General features: G+C 36.2%; 2 protein-coding genes across 17 annotated transcripts in view; one reads left to right on the top strand and one right to left on the bottom strand.

The window, feature by feature from the left end:
- The window catches only part of LOC126751154 (uncharacterized), a 32,039-nt gene extending 27,353 nt beyond the window's left edge, over window positions 1-4,686 (top strand). For both annotated transcript variants that reach the window (XM_050461169.1, XM_050461172.1), the window contains exon 7: window positions 35-4,686. In XM_050461169.1, the coding sequence (XP_050317126.1) occupies window positions 35-3,200 (3,166 nt within the window). In that variant the 3' untranslated portion in view covers window positions 3,201-4,686. The remainder of the gene's footprint in view (window positions 1-34) is intronic.
- A 4,853-nt stretch (window positions 4,687-9,539) lies between these two features.
- The window catches only part of LOC126751157 (chloride channel protein 2), a 49,006-nt gene continuing 35,396 nt past the window's right edge, over window positions 9,540-23,149 (bottom strand). For 10 of the 15 annotated variants that reach the window (XM_050461185.1, XM_050461187.1, XM_050461179.1 and 7 more), the window contains 14 exons: window positions 19,202-19,335; window positions 18,785-18,941; window positions 18,510-18,720; window positions 18,297-18,398; window positions 17,973-18,207; window positions 17,240-17,892; window positions 16,730-17,165; window positions 16,473-16,514; window positions 15,687-15,731; window positions 15,555-15,614; window positions 14,102-14,320; window positions 12,603-12,638; window positions 12,091-12,324; window positions 9,540-11,794 (listed from right to left, as the gene is read on the bottom strand). In XM_050461185.1, coding sequence (XP_050317142.1) covers window positions 11,423-11,794; window positions 12,091-12,324; window positions 12,603-12,638; window positions 14,102-14,320; window positions 15,555-15,614; window positions 15,687-15,731; window positions 16,473-16,514; window positions 16,730-17,165; window positions 17,240-17,892; window positions 17,973-18,207; window positions 18,297-18,398; window positions 18,510-18,720; window positions 18,785-18,941; window positions 19,202-19,335 — 2,936 coding nt within the window. In that variant the 3' untranslated portion in view covers window positions 9,540-11,422. Of the gene's footprint in view, window positions 11,795-12,090; window positions 12,325-12,602; window positions 12,639-14,013; window positions 14,321-15,554; window positions 15,615-15,686; window positions 15,732-16,472; window positions 16,515-16,729; window positions 17,166-17,239; window positions 17,893-17,972; window positions 18,208-18,296; window positions 18,399-18,509; window positions 18,721-18,784; window positions 18,942-19,201; window positions 19,336-23,149 lie in introns of those variants that run through there. The other 5 variants (XM_050461192.1, XM_050461190.1, XM_050461191.1 and 2 more) reach the window with 3 other exon arrangements.

Raw genomic sequence — 23,149 nt, 5'->3', positions numbered from 1 at the left:
TTAATATTTACTATTATCTCCTTCTTTTCCTTAGCAATCAATCAGCGCGCGAGATATCCCGATTCGCCGAGTCGGCAATGGCTGTGAAACGCGTGATATTACAACACTTTTCCATGCGTTACGACTACATGAAAGAGCGCCCGAACATCTATCAGCCGTCGCAAATGCAACTGGATGCCCAGAATGGCGGCGCCGGCGCGGACAGCAACAACAGTCCACCGATATTTATAAAGCCACCACCGCCACGTAGTCGCTCCATGAATAACACGTTGAGCATCAGCAATAATCGTTCCATCTATGGCGGTCGCAATAGCAATCTGTATGCCACGCGCAATTCGAGTCGCTTCGGCAACAGCATTAATGGCGGCAAAGCGTCGAGCATCTACCAATCGGGTGCACCATCGTTCAAAACACTGAACGTACACGAAGAGGACGACGACGATGAGGAGGCGCTGGAAGCATTTGGACGGCTCGATGAGGATGAAGAGTGGGCACATGTGGGAGAGCATCGGACCGGATACTTTTCCGCCGCCAATGAAGAAGATTTAAAAGCGGAAGTAGAAGCCAGACGTAGGCAAATGGGGAATAATGCTGCAGATGAGAGTGACTACGAGGATTATCCACATCTTTGGCGTGACATGGATAATGAGGATGAGGAGGAGGAGTGTGACTTAGGTGGTGAGGTGGAAGAAACCAGCACAAATAGGCCATATGAACATGATGGCGAGTGCAGTGATAATAATACGCCCCATGACTATGACGATTACACCATACGTCCAAAATACTATCTTGATGATAATAACGAAGATAGAGAGATAGAGCTTAAAGTGGACGAAGAGTTGGAGGAGAAAAATCGTTATCGTCATGGTGATTACGGTGATAATGCTATTACTAGTGATGCGGAGGATAGTTCCTGTGTTAGGGGTGATGACAAACGCAGTAAGACAACATTACTACAGGGTGCCATGCAAATTAAGGAGGGAGAGAGATCAGCCGGAGCTGAAACTGCTCTCGAGTTAAGTTTTAATAGATTACCTAATAATGAGAGTAAGGTTAATGATGAGAACGAGGAGAACGTAGAGTGGAAGAGGAGGGGCGTTGAACAGGAGCGAATGTTTGAAGTTAATGATTATGTTAATGTTGATCATAATAAGGTTAAGGTTAATGATGAACTTGAAGAAAAAGTTGCAGATGAGGCAAATAATTCCTTTGCAAAAGCAGAAATTGATGAACATGTTTTCGCGTTAGAGGAGAAAGAAAACATCGAAAAGCAAAATAAACAACAGCAAATAGATTTTGCTAACGAAACGAAAATGAATTTCAATGAAAATTCAAAAACAAATTTCAAAACTTATTATAACATCCAAGATAATAATATTGAAGCTAAGAAGAATGCTGATAATGCAAATGCTAATAACTGTATGGTTAATCGTAGCAGCAGCAGCAATAACAACAGCAGCGACGCAAGCGGCAACAAAGCGAATGAATTGTTGCTGGACGCTGGACAAAACCAACTTCCAATAAGTGATATTAATGATATAGCAATCACCAATTCAAATACAACAACAATCGCAGTTAATGCAACCAACACAACTCACACCACCAACGACAACAACAATAGTAATGTTTCGATTGTAGAAACAGAAGCCGAAACAAATATTGCAAACAAAAACATAATCGATGCAGATAATGTTACAACAACAACAAAAGAAAATGCTAAATTATTGGCTAGTATTAGTGATTTGAAAGAAACGCTACCTGAACTTAATGAGACTGCAAACATTGTTGTCGCCACGCCATTAAACGGAGTCGCCACCGACAATGCAGCGTTCAATGGAAAAAGGGGAAAATCTGCACCGCCCGCCGACAATACAATCGATGGGGAGAACGGTGAAAAGGTTGACGATGGGATGGCGACTTCTACGAACGCGGTGACAACAATGCGAACGACTTTTGGCAATCAACAACAACAACAAACACAAAAACAGCTAAAACAGCAGCAGAAGCAGAAGCAGCCGCCAAAGCAAAGTCAAAAGCAGCAGCAGCAGCAGCTACAACAACAACACCAATATCAGCAACAACAACAACCACAAAATCAAAAACAACAAACTTTGATAAAATCAAAGCGTTCGCCGCGCGCGAACAAACCACAGCGTAATGTATGCTTTGCGCTGGGCAACACCGGCGGTCGCCCTGTTGGTGGCGTTGATGACGATTACGATGCATATCAGAACAACAATTATGACGCCGAGCTGGAGGACGATGCTGATGAGGACGATGTCACTTACGGCAGACCCCGTTCGCATAGCAACAACATCAATGCAACTGGTTACGCACGTCGTCAGCAACAATACAACAACAATCATCGACGCTACTCACAACCAACATCTGGCGGCAATAAGCAGCAGCAACAACATTCGTCCGGACAAAAAGCCGAAAATTGGCGCAACCGCGGTGGTATTCTAATAAATGGCAACAATGCCGGCAACGGTAATGGCAACGGAGACACATCGAACAACAGCTCCGGTTTAAGTGCCACGGTAGCAGCAAATAATTACCGCAATAAGTATCGCTCACAAGGTGGCGTCAATTCGCCTGGCTGGAATGTGGGTGGCGCTCAACGCAATGGCGGCCACTACTACAACGCACGCTCCGGCGGTGGCAGTTACAGTCACGTCGGGGTAAGTGGCGCCTCGCCACCATCCGATGACAGTGGCAGCGGTTCGGCAGGTGCCATACACAACTGGCGTAACGATTGCATCTACACGGGCGCACGTAATTGTGGCATGCAACAGCGACGCAGCTACCAGCATCCCACACAGCCGCGCTATTCGCCACCCACACACGATGGCAACGGCGGCAGCATTATGCGTGCACACTTCAGCCGAAACAATCAACAACAGCCGCGCATCGGTTCAGGACGTTTCACGCATTCACCAACCGGCAGTATGTATGTGCCGCAGTCGCGCGGCGGTGCCGTCAGCGGCATATACAATAGCGGTAACGGTTTTGGTTTGGGAGGTGGCGGCTTCGGCAGTGGTTCACCACCATCACCCGGTGAGCTGGGCATTGGACTCTCACCGCCGAGCGAGAGTTTGTTAATGCAGCGACGTATGCATGTAGTAGCAGGCGCTGGGCAGCATCGTAATAATGACTTCGGTGTGGGCGATTTCTGCCAATCGGCAACAGCTAACGGTTAATAAGCGAAAAGTTTACAACATTCACATCCATCAAAACACACACATATATTATACACGAAACAAAACTTCATTCATACAAAGTGGGGCACGAAACACTCGTTTCACGAACCTTTTGTTGTTCTTAAAACGAAACCAACTCGATTTCATTTATGTATACTTATTCAAAAATCTAAACACTATGTAACTGTAACTGTTGGTGTGTGTGTGTGAGTGCAACAAGTGCGAAAAGCGTCAACGTTTAGTTAAAGTGTGGCAACTAGAATTTTGCACATTAAAAGCGAAAGGCGGCGGCGCGTGTCTTCAAATACTTTCAAACCGTCCGCAATACTGCTTGATTGTAAATTCTCTACTTTCGATGGTGTTTTGCCCCCACTACATTTAAAACTGTAATTCACGCGCAAGCTCTAACACCTCGCAACCTTTTTGCGCTCACACATGCACCCACACCAAAATTCTGAACCTCTTTGGTTTCAAGCAGCACTTACATATGTATTTCAAAAACTACGAAAAAAAATCATATTTTTTGTACTACTCGTAATAATTTAATCTTCTTCTTTGTGTAACGGATTGCCTGATTGTTGAGCGTGTTATTCTCTGAAGCACGCTTGCCATGCACTTCGTTTATAGTTAAAGAGTCACCTTGCGTGAAAGACAACGAAAGCTCTAAGGCATGCGTCAACTCAAAATTATATGAAATTTTTTGCGATATTTTGCCAATAGTTAAAACTTACTTTTTCCCAATTTTAATTATTTACAATTACTTTAAATCACTTCCCTGAATATTTTTTCCCCATAAATACTACTATTATCTGCCGCGCTCAACATCACGCTTTCCGAAATTCCAAATACACATAATTTAGTTGTAATTACTTCATTAATACTATTAGTTCAAAATTTTGTCTTATTTTCTGATACAAATGTTTATTTTGCAATGTGTTTAATTTTTTTTTTGTACCTTATATTATTTCAAAGACTTCGTAACGACTGTTAAATGTAAACAAAAAACAAAAACAACAAAAAAGAAACGCAAACACCAGAGCAAACACAAAAGAAGCAAAGCACACATGTCAAGTTTGTTGTAAGATGATTAAGGATGTTGATGTTAAATATGGCTGTTACGATGGAAAAACAATGGCTTTTTGGCTCGCTTATGTAATGTGTATTATGAACGAAAATGAAAATATACAAAATAAATGTTCATATGTGCGAACACCACACACTCAACACATCTGCCACTGTGCACACTTACTTTTCTTACATAATACACATACACAAAACACATACACACACGTGCATAACCAAAACGCAAAAAAACCAAGCAAAAAAAATTGGTATGACAGTGAAAAAGCGAAGAAAAAACACTCACACATCGTACAATCCAAAAAGTCGTTCACTTTTTTTTATAAAAAAAGATATGATAATTCATATAATTTTTAATAATTATAAAACAAAACTTTTTTGCATAAAACAAAATCATAAAAAAACAGCACTGAGTTTGATTCTTTGATATTTACTGTTAACTTTACTCTTGTTGCGTAACAGAAAGTGGAGGCTTGCGAAGAGCAAAAATTGCAAATTACAGTTGCTGCAACTATAATATACACCAATTCTAACTCACTGCAATTTTTGCGTTTGCATATTGAATATATATACATACATACATATATATGTACTTCGTTCTAAAATTTATTAAAAAAAAAACAAAAAACAATGAAATTGGTAACAAAAAAATAAAAACTATTTGTAACTTCCCGTCCCAGACGTGTAGGCATTGAAGGTTTAAGTAAAATCAAAAACAAAAAAACAAGGTTGAGCGCAGCATTTTCCTTAATAATTTGCGTTGTGCCAAGAGTTGAGCGCCTAGGCACACATTTATTTACAGTACAAAGGGTCAAATGCTAATTTTTAGGTTAAAAAATAGCTGAGGTTACGTTATTATTCACCCTTAGTTGTTTTGAAAATGCTAGTCTTCAGTGTCAATAAACGGCTATTTTCGAAATTTTTTTTAGTAAGGCTAAAAAACAAACAAAGAAACACTTCGACGCTACTGACAATGTCAAGTGAGTTTTGGCGGCTTACGGAAAACTATCTCTGAATTAACGAAAATAATTTTCAAAAAACTGAACTTATTTCTTATATATTGATAAAAAAAGCTCGTTGCACACAATTCAATACAATTTTCGTTTCTCTAAAAATGCGTAGCATACTTTTAGAGGCGGTTTACTTCGAAAATACTAGTTACAGTTATATTTCTTTAGTACTTTACGTGGATTATTCTAGCCAATCGCGGCTTTAAGAATACTCAAGCCTGTTGCATGTGTGATATGCTATTATTTCGTACAAATATTTAAAAAAAAGCATAGCATTTAGGCGTTTGAACCGCTCTAGTATCTTCAAACTGTAGTATGTACAACTAACTATATAGTCTTACTTTGTGATATACTGTAAAGAATGTGCGCTTGAAGAGCTATTTTGGTTGATCAAAAATTATTTGAAATCTTAATTCTTGATTTTATAAGAAATTCTTTATTTTTTCTTAAGTGTACTGTGAACGGTTTTGTAATTATAAAAGGGATTTGCGCTTAGTTTGACGTGATGGGCACATATATATAATGTAGTAAGCTTTTAGGCGCTCAAATTCCTATTTTTATTAAAATTCTTAATCATTTATTGCCTACTCTTAGGCGCTCTCAAATAATATGTAACGGAAACTCGCCGACTACTTGTATTTGTTATTCCACTCGTCTATCCGCAGCGATCTTAAAGAGCGCAAAACGTAACAATAACGGCAGTTTGTCTTTAGTTGGCGTAAACGGTTAATATTTATATTATAACAGCCTACTTAGCAGATAAAACTGCAAAAATTAAGTGATAAAAATTGGTTACTTTATAAATGAAAGAAAAAAAATACAAAAGCAAAAAGAACAACCCTTGTTTTATATGAGAAAAGCGTAGAAATATTTGTATTGCGCTCAATTTTTGATGCCAAAGTTGTTGTGTTTGAATCATGAGCGAACAGAAGAACTGGGTAGAGCAGCGAGCGGTAAACACGGTTGGTTCGGTCGAACGCGCACACACCCACCCACAAGCAAGTGTGTTAGAAACAAAGCAAATGAAACGACGACCCTTTCGGAGCTTGCGCCTGCCTTGGTTTTTCTTATTGAAAAATATTAAATTTATTTTATAATTGTATTAGTCTTATACTCTTACACATTTTCTGTTACGAAAAAAACAAAAACAAAAAATGTTGAATATTTCGAAATTTCGAAAGCAAATATTATGCAAAGAAAAAGTGCAAAAAACGAAGCGATGTTGCTACATATTGTAGTAAAGCGCGCGAGAAAATTCCATTTAAGCATAAACCAACAACACACATACATACATAACCAACTACATACATACGAACATTTATACTACATACATACATAACAAGAAACGTTTACTATACACCGCGCTGACACTTATCACTATTACAAAAACAAAAACACATACAAAAAATACAAATTATAAAAGTAAAAAACAAAAAAAAAACAACCAAACTCCCTCTCAAAACAAACATTTTTATATAAACTATATATATTTTTGCAACTCAGTGAGAAGAAGAAGAAGAAGAAGAAGAGAATGATGATGATGATGATAAAGAATAGCTGGAGATAATGACCAAGCGATAGGCGAAAGTACTTCTACCGAGCGTGTTAGAGGCGAGCGAAGCGAAAAGTTGGTATGCTAAGTACATTTGATAAGAACCGAATTGAGAGCACTGAATCTATGTACGTATGTAATAACGCTACATTATGCAACTTTGTCAAAATTAAATAAAAAAAAATTAAAATACACTCTGTTGTAAAGCGGCACAATGTTTGTGCGCAAGCGTGGTGAATTACCCGTACATGGCAAGAAGCGATCAGTTAAGAGCGTGCATGAATGATATGGAAAAAAGCAAATAAACATAAAATAAAGCATGCATTAAAGCCCATAAAGATTATAATAAACAAAAATAAAAAGGAACTCGAGAATCAAGCAAAGCGAAGAATTTGTATTTTATTTCTGCAACTAAAGGGGTTATTGGTTATTTGTAAAAAATTGCAAAAAAAGGTGAGTAGCAGAAAAAAAGTTGTATACAAAATACATAAAAATGACAATATTTCATATACAACAAATTTTAATCTAAGTTGTTTCCAATAAGGCGTGGTTCGAAGCAACGTCGTACTTGCTGCTAGGCTGTCCAATTTTTGCAAGAAGAAAAAGCCTTTGAGCCTACTGTTGATTTTGGTTAATTTGTATGGGATTTTTTGTTTTTTTCTGTGTCTATGTACTAAAAAGTTGTTCCAATGCTTAAACATTCAATTTTAATTTCTTATTTGTTTAATCTTTATACTTGTAGTATTTCTTTAATTTGTTATTTATTTTATACCATCTCACTTGAATAGTGAAAAGGGTAAATATATACAAACACATGCATATAAACCAACAGTAGGTGCGACTTTTTCCACCTGCTTTTGGAGAAAATTGTTCGAGCCTCAGAACTAAATAGAGAAGGTACCATCTTCTATCAGAGTGATATGATATTGATATCATCGGCCTCAACACCCGCGCCGTTAGTTCTGCTTTCTCCAGGCTGGACAAGGAAGCACAGAAAATGGGTCTGGCAGTGAACGAGGGCAAGACGAAATATCTCCTGTCATCAAACAAACAGTCGTCGCATTCGCGACTTGGCTCTCACGTCACTGTTGACAATAACTTTGAAGTTAGATAATTTCGTCTATCTTGGAACCAGCGTAAACACCACCAACAATGTTCCAACGCAGGATAACTCTTGCCAACAGGTGCTACTTCGGACTGAGTAGGCAATTGAGAAGCAAAGTCCTCTCTCGACAAACAAAAACCAAACTCTATAAGTCACTCATAATTCCCGTCCTGCTGTATGGTGCAGAGTCTTGGACGATGTCAACAACGGATGAGTCGACGTTGCGAGTTTTCGAGAGAAAAGTTCTGCGAAAGATTTATGGTCCTTTGCGCGTTAGCCACGGCGAACACCGCATTCGATGGAACGATGAGCTGTACGAGATATACGACGACATTGACATAGTTCAGCGAATTAAAAGACAGCGGCTACGGTGGCTAGGTCATGTTGTCCGGATGGACGAAAACACTCCAGCTCTGAAAATTTTCGACGCAATACCCGCCGGGGGAAGCAGAGGAAGAGTAAGAATACCTCCAGTATGTTGGAGAAGGGTATGGCTTCGTTTGGAATCTCCAATAGGCATCACATTGCAAAAAGAAGAAACGACTGGCGCGCTGTTGTTAACTCGGCTATTGTTTTTCTACGCCAATTAAGAAGAAGAGGTGCTACATTGCGCATGATTAATAAACGAGTTGATTTTTCAATTTTTTTCCCTCTGCTCTCATCACGGTTTTGTCCGCGCTTGAATAGCAAAAAAAAAGTTCTACTCGAAATATTTTCCCTACAATGATCTACGCTGCAAAAAAATTCAAAATTTGACAAAAATGGCGTTTTAAAATTTAATAATTAATTTTACACATTGATCTTTGTTTAGGTTTAAAAAAAAAGTGCTTAATGTCAAAGTTATTTTTAGGATATGTACATATAACATATACAGTTGAACTATAGTATACTCATATAATTCCAATGATTTTCTGCATTAATCGGCGGAGTGAAATGATCGCAATCAGCATTGTGAAGATCACACTTTCAACAATGAGAGTTTCATTATTTTCATGCAACAAAAAAAAAAAAAATAGAGTGAAACCGAAAATTAGACCTCGTTGAAGACTAAAAGAGGCAGTTAGGAACGAAAGCATCAAAACAATTTAGAAAATTATTTTGGATGCTCGTAAATTGATCAACATAGCTGATATTACATAGATACCAAACTACAGATATCAAACATTTCCATAAAAAAATTTGTTTTTTTAAGGCGTTAAGGACACCCATCCTCGTGTAAAAAACAGTCTTTTTCAACTATTTTTTTCTCATATAAAAAATTAAATATTTTAATAGATTTTGTTACAAATATACTATTAACAAAGAAATTCTGAACTTTTTGGAAAAAAATATTTTAACATCGTCCATTGCGATGCCATTTCCGGTGATCCCTCGAAAAACGATGCGTCCGCGTTGGGAGGATAACTCCTTACAGGATCAGCTACCTGTTAATACTTACAATAACACTGTTTTGGTTCCTCTTCAGCACTGATGATCCTATAATCCAATGACCGCAATTTATTGATAGACATGATATACTATGTATGTACTATATATATGTAAGTCACCTAAATTCAGCTTCAGTTTTGCTTTGTATAAGTAATAAGAAGGCATTTCGCTGGACAATCCGTTTTTTTACTTTAATTCTCGTTAAATTTTATGTACATAAATGTTCGTTACGTTTCTTATCTTACATACAAGTTTAAATTAAATACTTTAATAAACAATTTGCGTGTTTTTATATTAATTTTTTTCTTAGAAAATACTTATATTTGGTTTACAGTTGCCAGTCACATAGTTTGTTTGTATGCATGTACATATGTATACGAGTACAAACAATGGTTTGTAATATCACTATACGCTACTTTATTTCATCACACGTACATAACAATTGCATGTATATGTGTATATATGTATGTATTTATTGCAATTATTACCTATATATAAGCATGTATGTATGTATGTATATTTAAATTGTAAATACTACTGACTGCACGTTTTCACTTTGATTTTGCCTGAAATTGGGATTTTCGGTTTCATTAAAGCGTTACGCCTGAATGGCTACTAACTGAATACCAAATGGCACGTTTCGTCTGCGATTTTGTGGGAGAAACCTGCCACCATTAATATTGTGATAAATTATAAAAAATATAAATTGTTAAAGCATGATAATAGAACTTTTAGTCATTGGGTATTAATCGATGTGTAATTTAATTAAAAATATTTTGCTTAAAAAATAAGTATGCAGATTTTTTTCAGCTTCAGTTTGCTATCAAAGCAATGTTCTTGAAAATTTTATAACAAATTCGTAAGGGAAATGTGTTTAAATTTAGCTTATAGCTTTAATATCGTTTATCTTTGTGTACATTCTGTGTACAACTTATTTTACATACGAGTATCTATGTATATGTATGTATATGTAGTATGTGTGTGTTTGTGTTTGGAAATTGGAGCTTATTAAAAATATAACACAATGCTAACTAACGTTTCGGCTTATAATATTTACATGAGCTGCTAAAGTTCTAAAATTCTACCATTTATGCAATTACATATTTACTCTCTACTTGCAATATAATTATTAGTATTTATATGTATGTACATCATGTAATTATTTAAAAATACTATTTGCTAAATTTTAATACAATTTAGTTTAGTTTGCCTTTTTTCCAATACAACTTCACTTAAATACCTACATATGCCTATGTATGTATGTACATATATGTATATTAGGCTGTCTGTTATTTCCCCGGTTGATTTTATATTTGCAAGCGCCCCCTGAAGTTTCAGTTTTTGCTCTAACTGAAATTATGCAACGGAAAAAGCTCCTTATTTTCAATTTCAAACGGTCCGAAATCATTTAACTACTCCCATATACTCGTATTTAACATGCTCTTTTGCAATAAACTCTTTATCACCAAATCAAATGAACCTACAACTTTTAAGAGTGCATATTCTAGTAAAAAATATGACGCTCTACAAAAATGTGTTTATTAATTTTTGCCATAAAAGCTTTCCTTTAAAAGTTATACGCAGTTAAAGTTGGGCAACAAATTTGTTGCGCATTCTCACTCGTACAAGTGCCTTATAAATTCTGTGTTGCTCATACGTCAGGGTGTACTCGTACGCATGCTTAGCACTCTTGTATGGAATGCTCACTGCATTCAATGCATATAACTTTTAAAGGAATGATTTTATGAAAAAGTCATTCAGAGCTTTTTTGGTGAGCGCTAAATTTTGAATTAGAAAATCATTTTATAAAAATTGTGCTTGTTTAATGCAGAGCATTAAAAAATTCCATGTTATATATACATAAGAAAAGAAACATGACTCAGGCACGATTTAAATTGAAAATAAAGAGATTGTTTAAGTTGTATAACATTTTTCACAGCAAAAACTGAAATTTCAGGGAGCGTTTGCAAAAAAAAAAACTGGTGATATAATGTACACCCTAATGTATATGTATATTTATAGTATGTATTTGTTATTTGCCTGTCTGCTATGGCTCATTGTTCGACTTAGTTGTTGTTGGTGCGCCCGTTGTTGTTGTTGTGGCTGTATGTGTGTATGTTTGTTGATTGTATTGTGTTGTGTTATCTTGTTGGTGTTGCGATTGTTCTTCGCCGCTACTCTCGCCCTTCATATGCTCCATTTCAATGTCAGAGCAATTATCCGAATGTGAGAGTGCTGAGTCCATGGAGGTCACCGTGGTGTTAACCTCCTTGTCACTGGTGGCATGCGGTGACAGCGGCAATGGTGGCGCCAATAATGGCTTCTCAACAGCCGAACCATGATCGGCTTCAATATCGTCTTTTATTTGATTTTGTACTACGAAATTATTGCTATTGATGTCCTCAATAGCTTTGCGCAGCTGAAACGAGCAAAGATTAAGAGAAAAATTGTCAAACAATTTATAGAATTTTTATAAGAACTGTGGAGAATCGTGCAACAGAATTGCTAAGGAGTCATTTTAGAACCACGAACTGTCAGCTGTATAAGTAGCTTCATTTTTTCATCAAGATCTATAAAATTTAGTAGCTTCATGGTTTTATGAAGATAAATCTCTACAAAACTTATAAAACTCTAACTTGATAGTTTCAATGTGTAATTCTTTCGGGTAAAAATTTACTTGGCATCATAAGCCTTAATAATATGCTTTGGACTCACCTCTTTCAGACCCACAACACCCACTAGGCGTCCGATTTTCGTCACATAGGCATGATTTATGCCAACCATTGAGAAAAGCGAATGAACTTTGAGTATCGAGGTGCGTTCGACCAGTTGAAATGGCGATGGATCGATATTTACACTGGCCTTCTCCAGATCGATGGACTTGGACATTTCTTCCATTTCCCATTTCTTCTGATCTTCCGGCGACATATCGATCACGCGTTCACGTGGCTAAAGAAAATTTTAAGGTAGAAGTGGGCTAAATATTTGAAAGCAATAGTGGAATAATAATTAAAAAAAAATGTATGTAATTTGTAAAATAAAATATATAAAAAAATAAATCGCCGATTTCAATTTCACTTTTTTGTTTGGTGTTGTTTCCACTACTTTTGCTATAATCCAGTAACAATTATATAACCGTTTACTACCTAGTATTTACAGCTGATAACTTATTAGATATACTAACATACACACGAATATAGTGGTATGTATGTGTATAGAACACCTACCAAGGTCACCGATTTCGCCTTTTTCATACTCATTGCCTGGTTATTTGTATTTACAGTTGTGCATGTTTTTAGGATAAAAGTTTATACAACGAAGTAGTTGTGGCATATAGAAAAGAGAGAATATAGAAAATATATTTAAATAAATTCAGCGAGAGAAAAAGAAATTTCGACGAGAGCTAATAATAAAGCACGAGCACTGAAAGCACGAAAGGACGATTAGTACGCAGACGCAAGCATTATGAAAAGGACAACAACAATAACAAAAATAATTAAAAATTACAACAAAAACAAATACAACAAATGTGCAAACCTTAAAAATGGCAAGTCTTGCCATATTAAATATGAGTACATATTTTTACAAAAGAACAAACTCATACATACGTATATTTTTGTAATAAAAAATATATCTCAATTATCAAGTGTAAAATAAATTTATACATATATTTTATTGATCTGGTCATTAGCATAAGTTAGGGTAGGTTAGGTTAGTTTGGTATGCCAATGAGTCAAGCATTGACCAATTTTGGTCTTTTGCAATACCAGATAGAATTCAGTTACTAAGTCCATGACTCTGTGTTCTCACTATCGCAATATCTCTTCCAGTGTATCATACTGTGGGGACACCAAATGCATATATCGTAGTCTTGCCAAGTGCACAAGAGATGCTCCATTGTTTCCCTGCTTCCTTGCTTTAGACATAAGGTAAGTCCAATATAGTCCTCGATATTTCAAAGTATACATATTCATACAAGTTTAGAAGTAGAGTTTTTTTGTGCCTATTTCTCTAAAGTATCTAAAATCAAATACTATATCTTCTTAATCACATCTTGTCACATTTATTATTACTTATAGCCATACTTCGAAGTTACAGACAATTTCGCCTATCTTGGAACCAACATAAACACCAAGAATAATGCTCACAAGTGATTTTTTGCACTCTCTAGGTAGTTCTAAAGTAAAATACTTTCGTTATATTAAAACAACACTATAAATAATACATCAACTCTCCCAGCGTCGTAAGCGGTAACATATTCAATCAGGCAGCTCTCTTTAATGTTCGTAAGAGAGATCCGGTTTCTACGTGTAGATTTGCAATGTCAAAAGTGATCATTATACTTTAATCAGCTGTATGTGACCGACAATTATTCTTTAATTAAGAAGATAAGAAAAACTCTTTGACGCTTCATAGGTAAATTTCGTATAGCAAAGAACTCAGGAGATCGATAGAAATAAAACTCCTACCTAAAACTTAAAGACTGAAGAGCTGAGCTCTGTAGCAACCCATATTTGTATACATTCAAACCAAATTAGCAAACATAAAAAAGCTCTATATATAATATTTAGAAAAAATAATACACTCAAATATTTTTGAATATTATTGAATGTTTTTTTTTTTTGTTGCGAAATTTACCATTTAGCGCTAAATTTGTTGTAAAAATCTCTAGCTGCGCCTACATATACCTAAGTAAAGTAATACTCAAAGTTAGACATTTCTTTACTTTTGGCTCATCCTTATCCGTCGTTGCATGGGTGTTATCCGTGAGTGTATTCCATTTGATTGCGTTTGCTCGGTGATTGGAACAATCTGTTGTCGAGTGTGACTTTCGGAGTATGCCTTTTTTTGGCGGTGGTGGCAACATCGATTGATCCCATCTTGTGTTCGCTAACTTCATTTTAACTTTGGCATGGACTGGCGATGAGCTTAAGCTTCGCGGTCGCTTATAGTTTCCGAAAGTATCGAAATAAACAGTTATTATTTTTTAGATGAAAAGTTATGCGCATTTTCAAGAGGTTCGTGTGAATTGAGTTTAAAACAAGTAAGGAAGGGCTAAGTTCGGGTGTCACCGAACATTTTATACTCTCGCATGGTAAAGTGATAATCGAGATTTCATTACACGTCATTTACATTTTTTCAAATACCGTATTTTTGTAAAGTTTTATTCCGCTATCATCATTGGTTCCTAATGTTTATACTCGTATTATACAAAGAAGGCATCAGATGGAATTCAAAATAGCTTTATATTGGAAGAAGGCGTGGTTGTGAACCGATTTCAGCCATATTTCGTACATGTCATCAGGGTGTTAAGAAAACATTATATACCGAATTTCATTGAAATCGGTCTAGTAGCTCCTGAGATATGCTTCTTGGTCCATAAGTGGGCGGCGCCACGCCCATTTTCAATTTTTAAAAAAAGCCTGGGGGCAGCTTCCTTCTGCCACTTCTTCCGTAAAATTTAGTGTTTCTGACGTTTTTTGTTAGTCGGTTAACGCACTTTTAGTGATTTTGAACATAACCTTTGTATGGGAGGTGGGCGTGGTTATTATCCGATTTCTTCCATTTTTGAACTGTATATGGAAATACCTGAAGAAAACGACTCTGTAGAGTTTGGTTGACATAGCTATAATAGTTTCCGAGATATGTACAAAAAACTTAGTAGGGGGCGGGGCCACGCCCACTTTTCCAAAAAAATTACTTCCAAATATGTCCCTCCCTAATGCGATCCTTTGTGCCAAATTTCACTTTAATATCTTTATTTATGGCTTAGTTATGACACTTTATAGGTTTTCGGTTTCCGCCATTTTGTGGGCGTGGCAGTGGGCCGATTTTGCCCATCTTCGAACTTAACCTTCTTATGGAGCCAAGGAATACGTGTTCCAAGTTTCATCATGATATCTCAATTTTTACTCAAGTTACAGCTTGCACGGACGGACGGACAGACGGACGGACAGACAGACATCCGGATTTCGACTCTACTCGTCGCCCTGATCACTTTGGTATATATAACCCTATATCTGACTCTTTTAGTTTTAGGACTTACAAACAACCGTTATGTGAACAAAACTATAATACTCTCGTTAGCAACATTGTTGCGAGAGTATAATTAATATAATAAATATTAATACTACTAATTAACTCATTGCAACAACCTCTAAGCTCTTAATATTACTTACAATGCAGTTATTTTTCTTAAACTTCTTCGATGGACCCGGAGAATTGGGAGCTAATTGGGACTTTTGCATAGAAAATACAAATTGTACTTAGAAATTAAGTTGTCTACATGTCGATATTTTTTATTTACTTACAAATCTATTGCTTTTTATGCTATCCGGCGTATCCGGAGGTGTTGGCTTGGAAGTAAACGATAAATATTAAAAAAAATTATGAAACTTTTTATGAAAACACTATAATAAATTCTCTATATTTCGTATAAACGTTTCCATCCACTAAAAAAAATGGAATTTTAAAAAAATTATTTGAATTTAAATTTTTACGTTCAGAAAAAACTATTATTTCTGACTGTCAGAACTATTTTCATAGATCTACCTATATATCTTGAAATCAGCACCTATGCATACCGTAAATAAAGTCAGTCATAGAATGTAACGTCTCTCTACTTTGTTCTGAGTGTCCAACTCAATTCGTGCAACAGTTGTATCTAGTTAAAGGAATATACTCGGATCAATATTCGACAAAGGACTATCACCTCAACAGCAACGCTTCGACTTGGTCAACAGGGATTGTTTTTATTTGAAACACGTTTTAATGATTTTCTTCTGAGTGTAACTGAATCTATCAGAACTACGTTTTCAAAAATATAAAAGGACACAGTGACAATACGTGGGTATTTGACAATTTTTTGGTTATGTAGGACCAACTTGTACCACAGACCATACCATATAGTTGGTCTTCTTGAAAAAGAAGACATAATAGAATATTTTTGTGATTTTCGCTGTTTTTTCTTCGAATTTTTCAACTAAGATTTTCGAAGGTTGTATGAGCTATATTTTTCAATCTTCAAGAAATCTAAGTCCACTCATTATATATACATATTAAGGTATATTTTATTATTATAAGGGATCAATTTTTACCTTATGCTCGAGAGGCGCAGACTCCGTAGTATTTTGTGCTTGCTTGTACGGAAGAAGTAAACACAAAAGAAGGAAGTGTAAGAAGACTTACCGAATTATGTAAAAGACAAAAAAAAATCTCTCAAAAAAAAAATTAGAAAACTTGAAACAATGCACATTTCTCCCAAACAACAACAAAAACATATCAAAGAACAACATAAACTGAACGCGTTGGCTGAGCACACAAACAAAGGTATTAGAATAATCATTCTACATACCAATTGAACCTTCTTCGAAATGCTGGGGGCGCGCTGTACGAGTGGCACTTCGTTGGCGCTGACCGCCGGCGTTATGCTGGTAGCATCCGGATCCGGTTGGACATCCTGCAGTGTGTTCGATTTGCGAAAGATCGCTTCGAAGGCGGAGCGTATGCGATGCTCAGTGCCAGTGATGGTGGTGTAGGGCGTAATGTTCGGGCTGTGCGGTGAGGTAGGTGCGTAGGTTTTTAGATTGAATGAGTTTGTCTTTTTCAAAATGGATTTGCGTGGTCCCACGTTGTTAGTGAATGACTCCTGACGTTGTTTGGGCGGCAGCATTTCATCGTTGGCGATTTGACGTAGACTGAGTATATCGGGTGCGGGCAGTACTTCGAAACGTGACGGACGACGAACTCTCAACTCGGCCTCCTGTTTTTTCTTCTCTTCTTCGCGCGCGCTAAAAAGAGTTGTCAGATATTACAGTTAAGTGCCTCAATGTGTCGCCCAAATGCATTCAACTGCTTTACTTACCGCTCTTCTGCCTCCTTTTGCCACTTTTGTGCCACCTCCATGCGTTTCTCACGTCCGATATGCTTCTCGATCATTTTGATCAATTCATAACGTTGCACAGAGCCGAGCAGTATCATATTCTCGTGACTATCGACCAGCGGTAGAGATCGTAGCGTTTTGTTCGCCTTCAGCACCTCCTTGAGTTTTTGATACGAAATGCCATGCCAGATGTATTTCACATCTCGTACCATAAAATCCTCCACATAAATACTGTACATCGCCGAACTGGACGGCAGCAAATCGGGCAGATACGGCAGCTTCTTAATCAATATAATGCTGTCGTACATGGACGGTTGTAGAAGGGCTGCAATGGCGTTCGCTATTAACACTGCGATCATCACCGGTACAACGTGCGTTATCTGGCCGGTCATCTCGAAGATGATTACCGCTACCGAAACGGTATGCGTCACGGCGCCGGAAAATGCCGCCGCACCAACAACTGCGTAACCGCCGGGTATGATGGGCGATAGGCGACCGCCGTAGCGCACGCCGTTCGGGAACCACAAATGCATGCTCTCACCAATGAGACGACCCAAACTGGCGCCGATTTTAAATACGGGTATGAAAATACCGGAAGGCACTGGTATGGTTGAGGCTACAATGGAAATGAAAAACTATTTCCGAGAGAGAGAGAGACGGAGAGAGAGCGCAAATTTAGTAATGCTGTATAAGAATTGTCGCTGAAATCACTTACAGTGAACACAATGTATATGGAAAGATTGATGAATATGTTGGTGTAACTGGTGACCCAATGCGTAACTATGGCCGCCTGTTCCACAGTGAGATCGTCACGTGACCACGTGAAATTGCTGAATAACTGTGTGACTTGTTCATGTGTGCTTAATTCGCCAGCGATAAATTGACCGGGTCCTAATGGAAATGAGAGTGTAGAGACAAGCAGCGCCAGAAAGCCCGGATAGAGGAAGCGACTGTGTGAATGAAAGCATTAAACACCACATTTTTACATTTTTATAACTTTTTCTGTTTAATATAAATGAGATGTGTGTTATATACGTACTTCTTTTGCAGAAATTTGTTCATCTTCTTATTCGAACGCATGAAGAGCACATAGCGGCGATGTACCCAAACGTAGGCAGCGCCACCAACACCGGAGACAACGCTGTATCGATAAAAATAAAGAAAGTTAGAAGAACTCGCACTTTCAAATTCTCCAACACAAATTTATAGATTTCTTTCTAAAGATTCTTCAGTGTTGTAGTGGATCACTCACCCCATTAGGGCAAATACGAACAACTCCTGCGGATCGAAAGGGAATTCGGTGGTGAAATTTGTGAGAAATATCGCACGCACTGTGTCCGCATTGTGGAACCAAACAGCCAAAAGACGAAACACCGTTGCACCGCAGACAGCCGCAAAGAAGCCACGCCAATAATTACGCACCGCAAAATAAGTGGTCGTTACCTCGATACTAAACAGTACACCTACGAGAGCGATAGCGATACATGGCGAAAAATATTCGACAGAATAGTAACACGATCTACTTACCACCGACGGGCGCGGCAAAACACGAACCCACGCCGACCGCACACGCTGCGGCCAACATCTCCGAATTGCGAGACTCATTCTCATAGATGCCTTGGAATGATGTGACGAGCTTACTTAATAATTGTGCTACAATACTTGCTATGTGACAGAAAGGACCCTACGAGCGAACGCAACCAAAGCAAGCGATAAGTTATAGCATGGAGTAGAGAAAAAATAAAAAAAGTGTGATTCGATGGTTTTACCGTTTATATGTATGATTGCTTATATGAGTTGAAGTATTTTTCGTAATTGAATATGTGAGTGTTGTTTGCCGTCAACTACATACTCGTACTTATCGTATTATACTTTATGTATATACGTACGTAGGCACGTAGTCGACATTGCTCTCCTTACAGTTGCGACAATTTTGATACTTACTTCCTTTCCTAATGGCATACCACTGCCCAAAGTTGCCGTTAAACCAACAACCTTGGCCACCAATGTCTTAAATGTGAGATACTCTTTCAGCGCAACGCCACGCAGAATCGTTTTCATTTCAGGTATACCCGAACCTAAAATTATATACACAGAGATTTTTCATTGTAAAGCGATATCCAGAGAAATGCAGAGTTAGTGAAGTCAGTAAAAAGTTGCGTTAGTTTTATTTGTATTTGTAGGAATACATATCTGTATATACATTCTTACTTTCATTAAGAAATTATAATGATTTTATGAACTTTTCGTAAGTTTTTTGTTTGAGTATAAATTTTATGGTTTTAGGAATTTGTCAAGAGCTTCTTAAAGAGTATAAACATTAATGTATACATTTTTTTCAAATAAAAGCCAAGTATCGTGCAGTTAAGGCAACTTCGTGTCACAGCAGTAAAAATGCTCTCAATATTTCTGGTGTGCGGTGAAAGCTCAAAAATCTTAACGTTATACAAAAAAGCTCCTAAATTAAACAATTAAAATTATTTTCTAATAAAAAAATGTTGTTATAAGTAGACTTAAAAGTATTGATTTTTAATTTAGGAATTTTTATTTAATTTTAAAATATGTTATACACAACTTATCCTATAAGCTAAATACACCATACATACATACATATGTATGAAGATATGATAATTTTTATTTGAAAATTTTAAGCTGAAATATATACCAAAATGTTTGTAAAAGCTTGCTAACATCTGACAATTGTTATGAATCTTGCAAACTCTCTAAGAATACCTCTCCAAGGTTTTTATACCCTGAACAGGGTATATTAAGTTTGTCACGAAGTTTGTAACACCCAGAAAGAAGGATCGGAGACCCTATAAAGTATATATATAAATGATCAGTATGTTGAGATGAGTCGATTTAGCCATGTCCGTCTGTCTGTCTGTCCGTCTGTCTGTCTGTATATATACGAACTAGTCCTTCAGTTTTTAAGATATCGTTTTGAAATTTTGCTAACGTCATTTTCTCTTTCAGAAGCTGCTCATTTGTCGGAACTGCCGATATCGGACCACTATAACATATAGCTGCCATACAAACTGAACGATCGGAATCAAGTTTTTGTATGGAAAACTTTCACATTTGACGTGGTATCTTCACGAAATTTGACATGGATTACTGCTTAAGGTAATAACATAATCTCTGAACAAATTGTTCAGATCGGATTACCATAGCATATACCTAGCTTTCATGCAAACTGGATACATAGTTACTAAAAGAAATGCACCTGTGAAGGGTATATTCGCTTCGGTGCAGCCGAAGTTAACGTTTTTCTTCGCCAAGCATTAGAGGGTAAAGAGTTATACCAGATGTTCACACAGAGTGGCAGGTTAGAATACTGCCTAACTACTTTATACTATATTGTGGGTCGCAGAGATTAAGCTGCTGGGATGCACTGACCTATTTGACTTTTAGTCAGCAGTGAAATGGCGAATGAATAACGGCTTTGTTTTATTCTTTTTAGACACAAGGGTACAATCTGATTAGAAAGAGATGTTTTCTGAATTTCATAAAAATAACTCACATATTAACCGATATATAAGGTACAAAGCCGGATAAACCGTAAGTTCAAAAATGTATTAGGTGTACTGGTATATTTTACACATTTTTGACTTTCGAAATCGGGGGGCTTGAATAATTATGATGCGAGTTCGACAATTATTATATAATACACATATAGTATTGTATATTATAGCAATTCTCAGAAACTACCTTTGCATATATTAAAAAAATTAATCTTAGTTATCAAAGAGGATCGCTTGAATAAATCAAAAATAGTTGAAAGCAAAAAATAGAGGTTATTAAAATAAACTTGTCAAAACTGTATTCAACAATTAGAATGATACTTTCTCAAGTCCCCATATAGCACTAACTAAGGAAGGACAAAGCTTCGAAGTTTGGGTCCGATATGCTAAAGCAGTCCTCTCTTAACAGCCACAACCGAACCTCCGAATATATTTTAAACTTAAAAAATGCTTATACTACTAGAACAACAATTTTTTTTTTGAAATTATTGCAGAAGCAATGCAATTGCCAGCAACTACTTTAATATTTACATTTACAAAGTAACAACAACACGCAAATGAAGATGTTAAACTCGCAACGGACGTGAAAATTATTTATGCACATTAAATTTCATACATGTCTGTATGTTTGCATGTATTCATGTGATATTACATATAGGTGTTGCATGCTGCGTGACCCATAATGGCACAAATAAATGTGCAAATTGTGAGCACAATAAACATATTCACCATTAATTCTTTATATATTTTTTGCTTGCACGCTGGCAATACGCCAGTGTAACGTGCGGCGGTAAACATACTTGTACATACATACTTGCTTATGTGCATAAGTAAATTAAATTGTGTAAATTAAACAAAAGTTAACAAACATTTGTCTACAAAATTATATTTAAAACTGATATTTAAATGATTAAGTGTATATACATTCATATATAAGTAACATTAATATCTTATATAATAGTCTATTTATTTTATTTATAGCAAAATTTTATTATATGCATAAAGAAAATTATAAATTAATAACATTGATTTTACATTACATTACAATTGTTTGAATTAATTGATTTGCCTCAGTTGCTAATTTTTTCGTTATAAACAATCATCCTTCCACAAGTGTCGATGAGTCTTTTGCATAGAAATTTCCTACTGTTGCCACTCATAGTATGATCTAACAGATACTAATAGAGCTGAAAAAAATTGATAAATTCTTCATCTAAAAGAGCTTTCCAGCATTTAAATCGATTCATTTCGGGCTATCATTTTACAAGCTGAAGGTTCGACGAAGAATTACAGCTAATTATCGTAATTATCATAGTCAGATATGAAGTAAATCCGCTTTCGATGCGAAATAAATCTGAATTAATTTTATGTTCCCATCAAACAACTGGAAATACTATGTTTAGCCCTACAAATGTGTGTCAAGGTATGTAACAGTCTCTTAGATGTATTTACCATAAGATGTACGCAACTTTAGATTGTTGCAATTTTGTATTTTATAATTTTATTTATTAGAGAGATGAAGTAAATGTTATTTTGATCAAAGGGCAGCGACATAGAGGCATAAGATAAGCAATTTTAATATTAAAGATTTGACCAATGTCTGTTACAGACCAGAGACCTTAAGGGCTCCCTCGCCACGTGGTTTTCACAGCTCGTGGCGGCCATATTTGTTTACGGATTAGTCAGTATATTCAGTAAGGTTTGCCATTTAATTTTTTAGGATTAGCAGAAATGCCTCGCTGGTACTCAGAATACCCAGATGCCTACACAACGCGCTTAGAAATTCCCCAAGCTATTTTGCAAATTTACGTTCTTCGAAAAATTCACAAATACATTAATAACTCATCTTCTGAGATGATACCTACTTCTGGCTTAATGGCTTAAGAAAAAAATTCCTTCACAGAATATGTAGTCCCTTGAAAATAATTTTTGTATGCTTTAGTTACACCATTGAAGTAAAGTAAGTAAGTACGAAAATCTAACAAATAAATTTAAATGTGAAATTTTATAATGTATAAAAGCGTGAAAAGGTGGAAGAGGTAAATAAAACACGCAAAAAGTCAGCGTTATCTGTCTACAGTTATTTATCACCCTACAGTTAATAGCTGTCTAATTATGTACTAACGAATATTTACTTTACTTCAATGAGACGCATAACAAACAACAGATGCAACAAAATATGTAAATGTAAAAAATGAAGAAAATAAACGAGATTTTTCACACTATTTGTTGAATACAATAAATACGATATTTGGGTAAAATTTTAAAAGCACTTTACTAACTCGATTACAATAAACGTATTACAAATAAAATAAAATAATATTAAAAAAATATAATAAAATAAATAAAAATAAAATAAAATAAAAAT

This window comes from Bactrocera neohumeralis, chromosome 2, assembly GCF_024586455.1.
Source record: "Bactrocera neohumeralis isolate Rockhampton chromosome 2, APGP_CSIRO_Bneo_wtdbg2-racon-allhic-juicebox.fasta_v2, whole genome shotgun sequence".
NCBI lineage: Eukaryota > Metazoa > Arthropoda > Insecta > Diptera > Tephritidae > Bactrocera > Bactrocera neohumeralis.
Note: the sequence above shows the minus strand (reverse complement) of the source record. Positions and strands in the feature narration are given on the sequence as shown.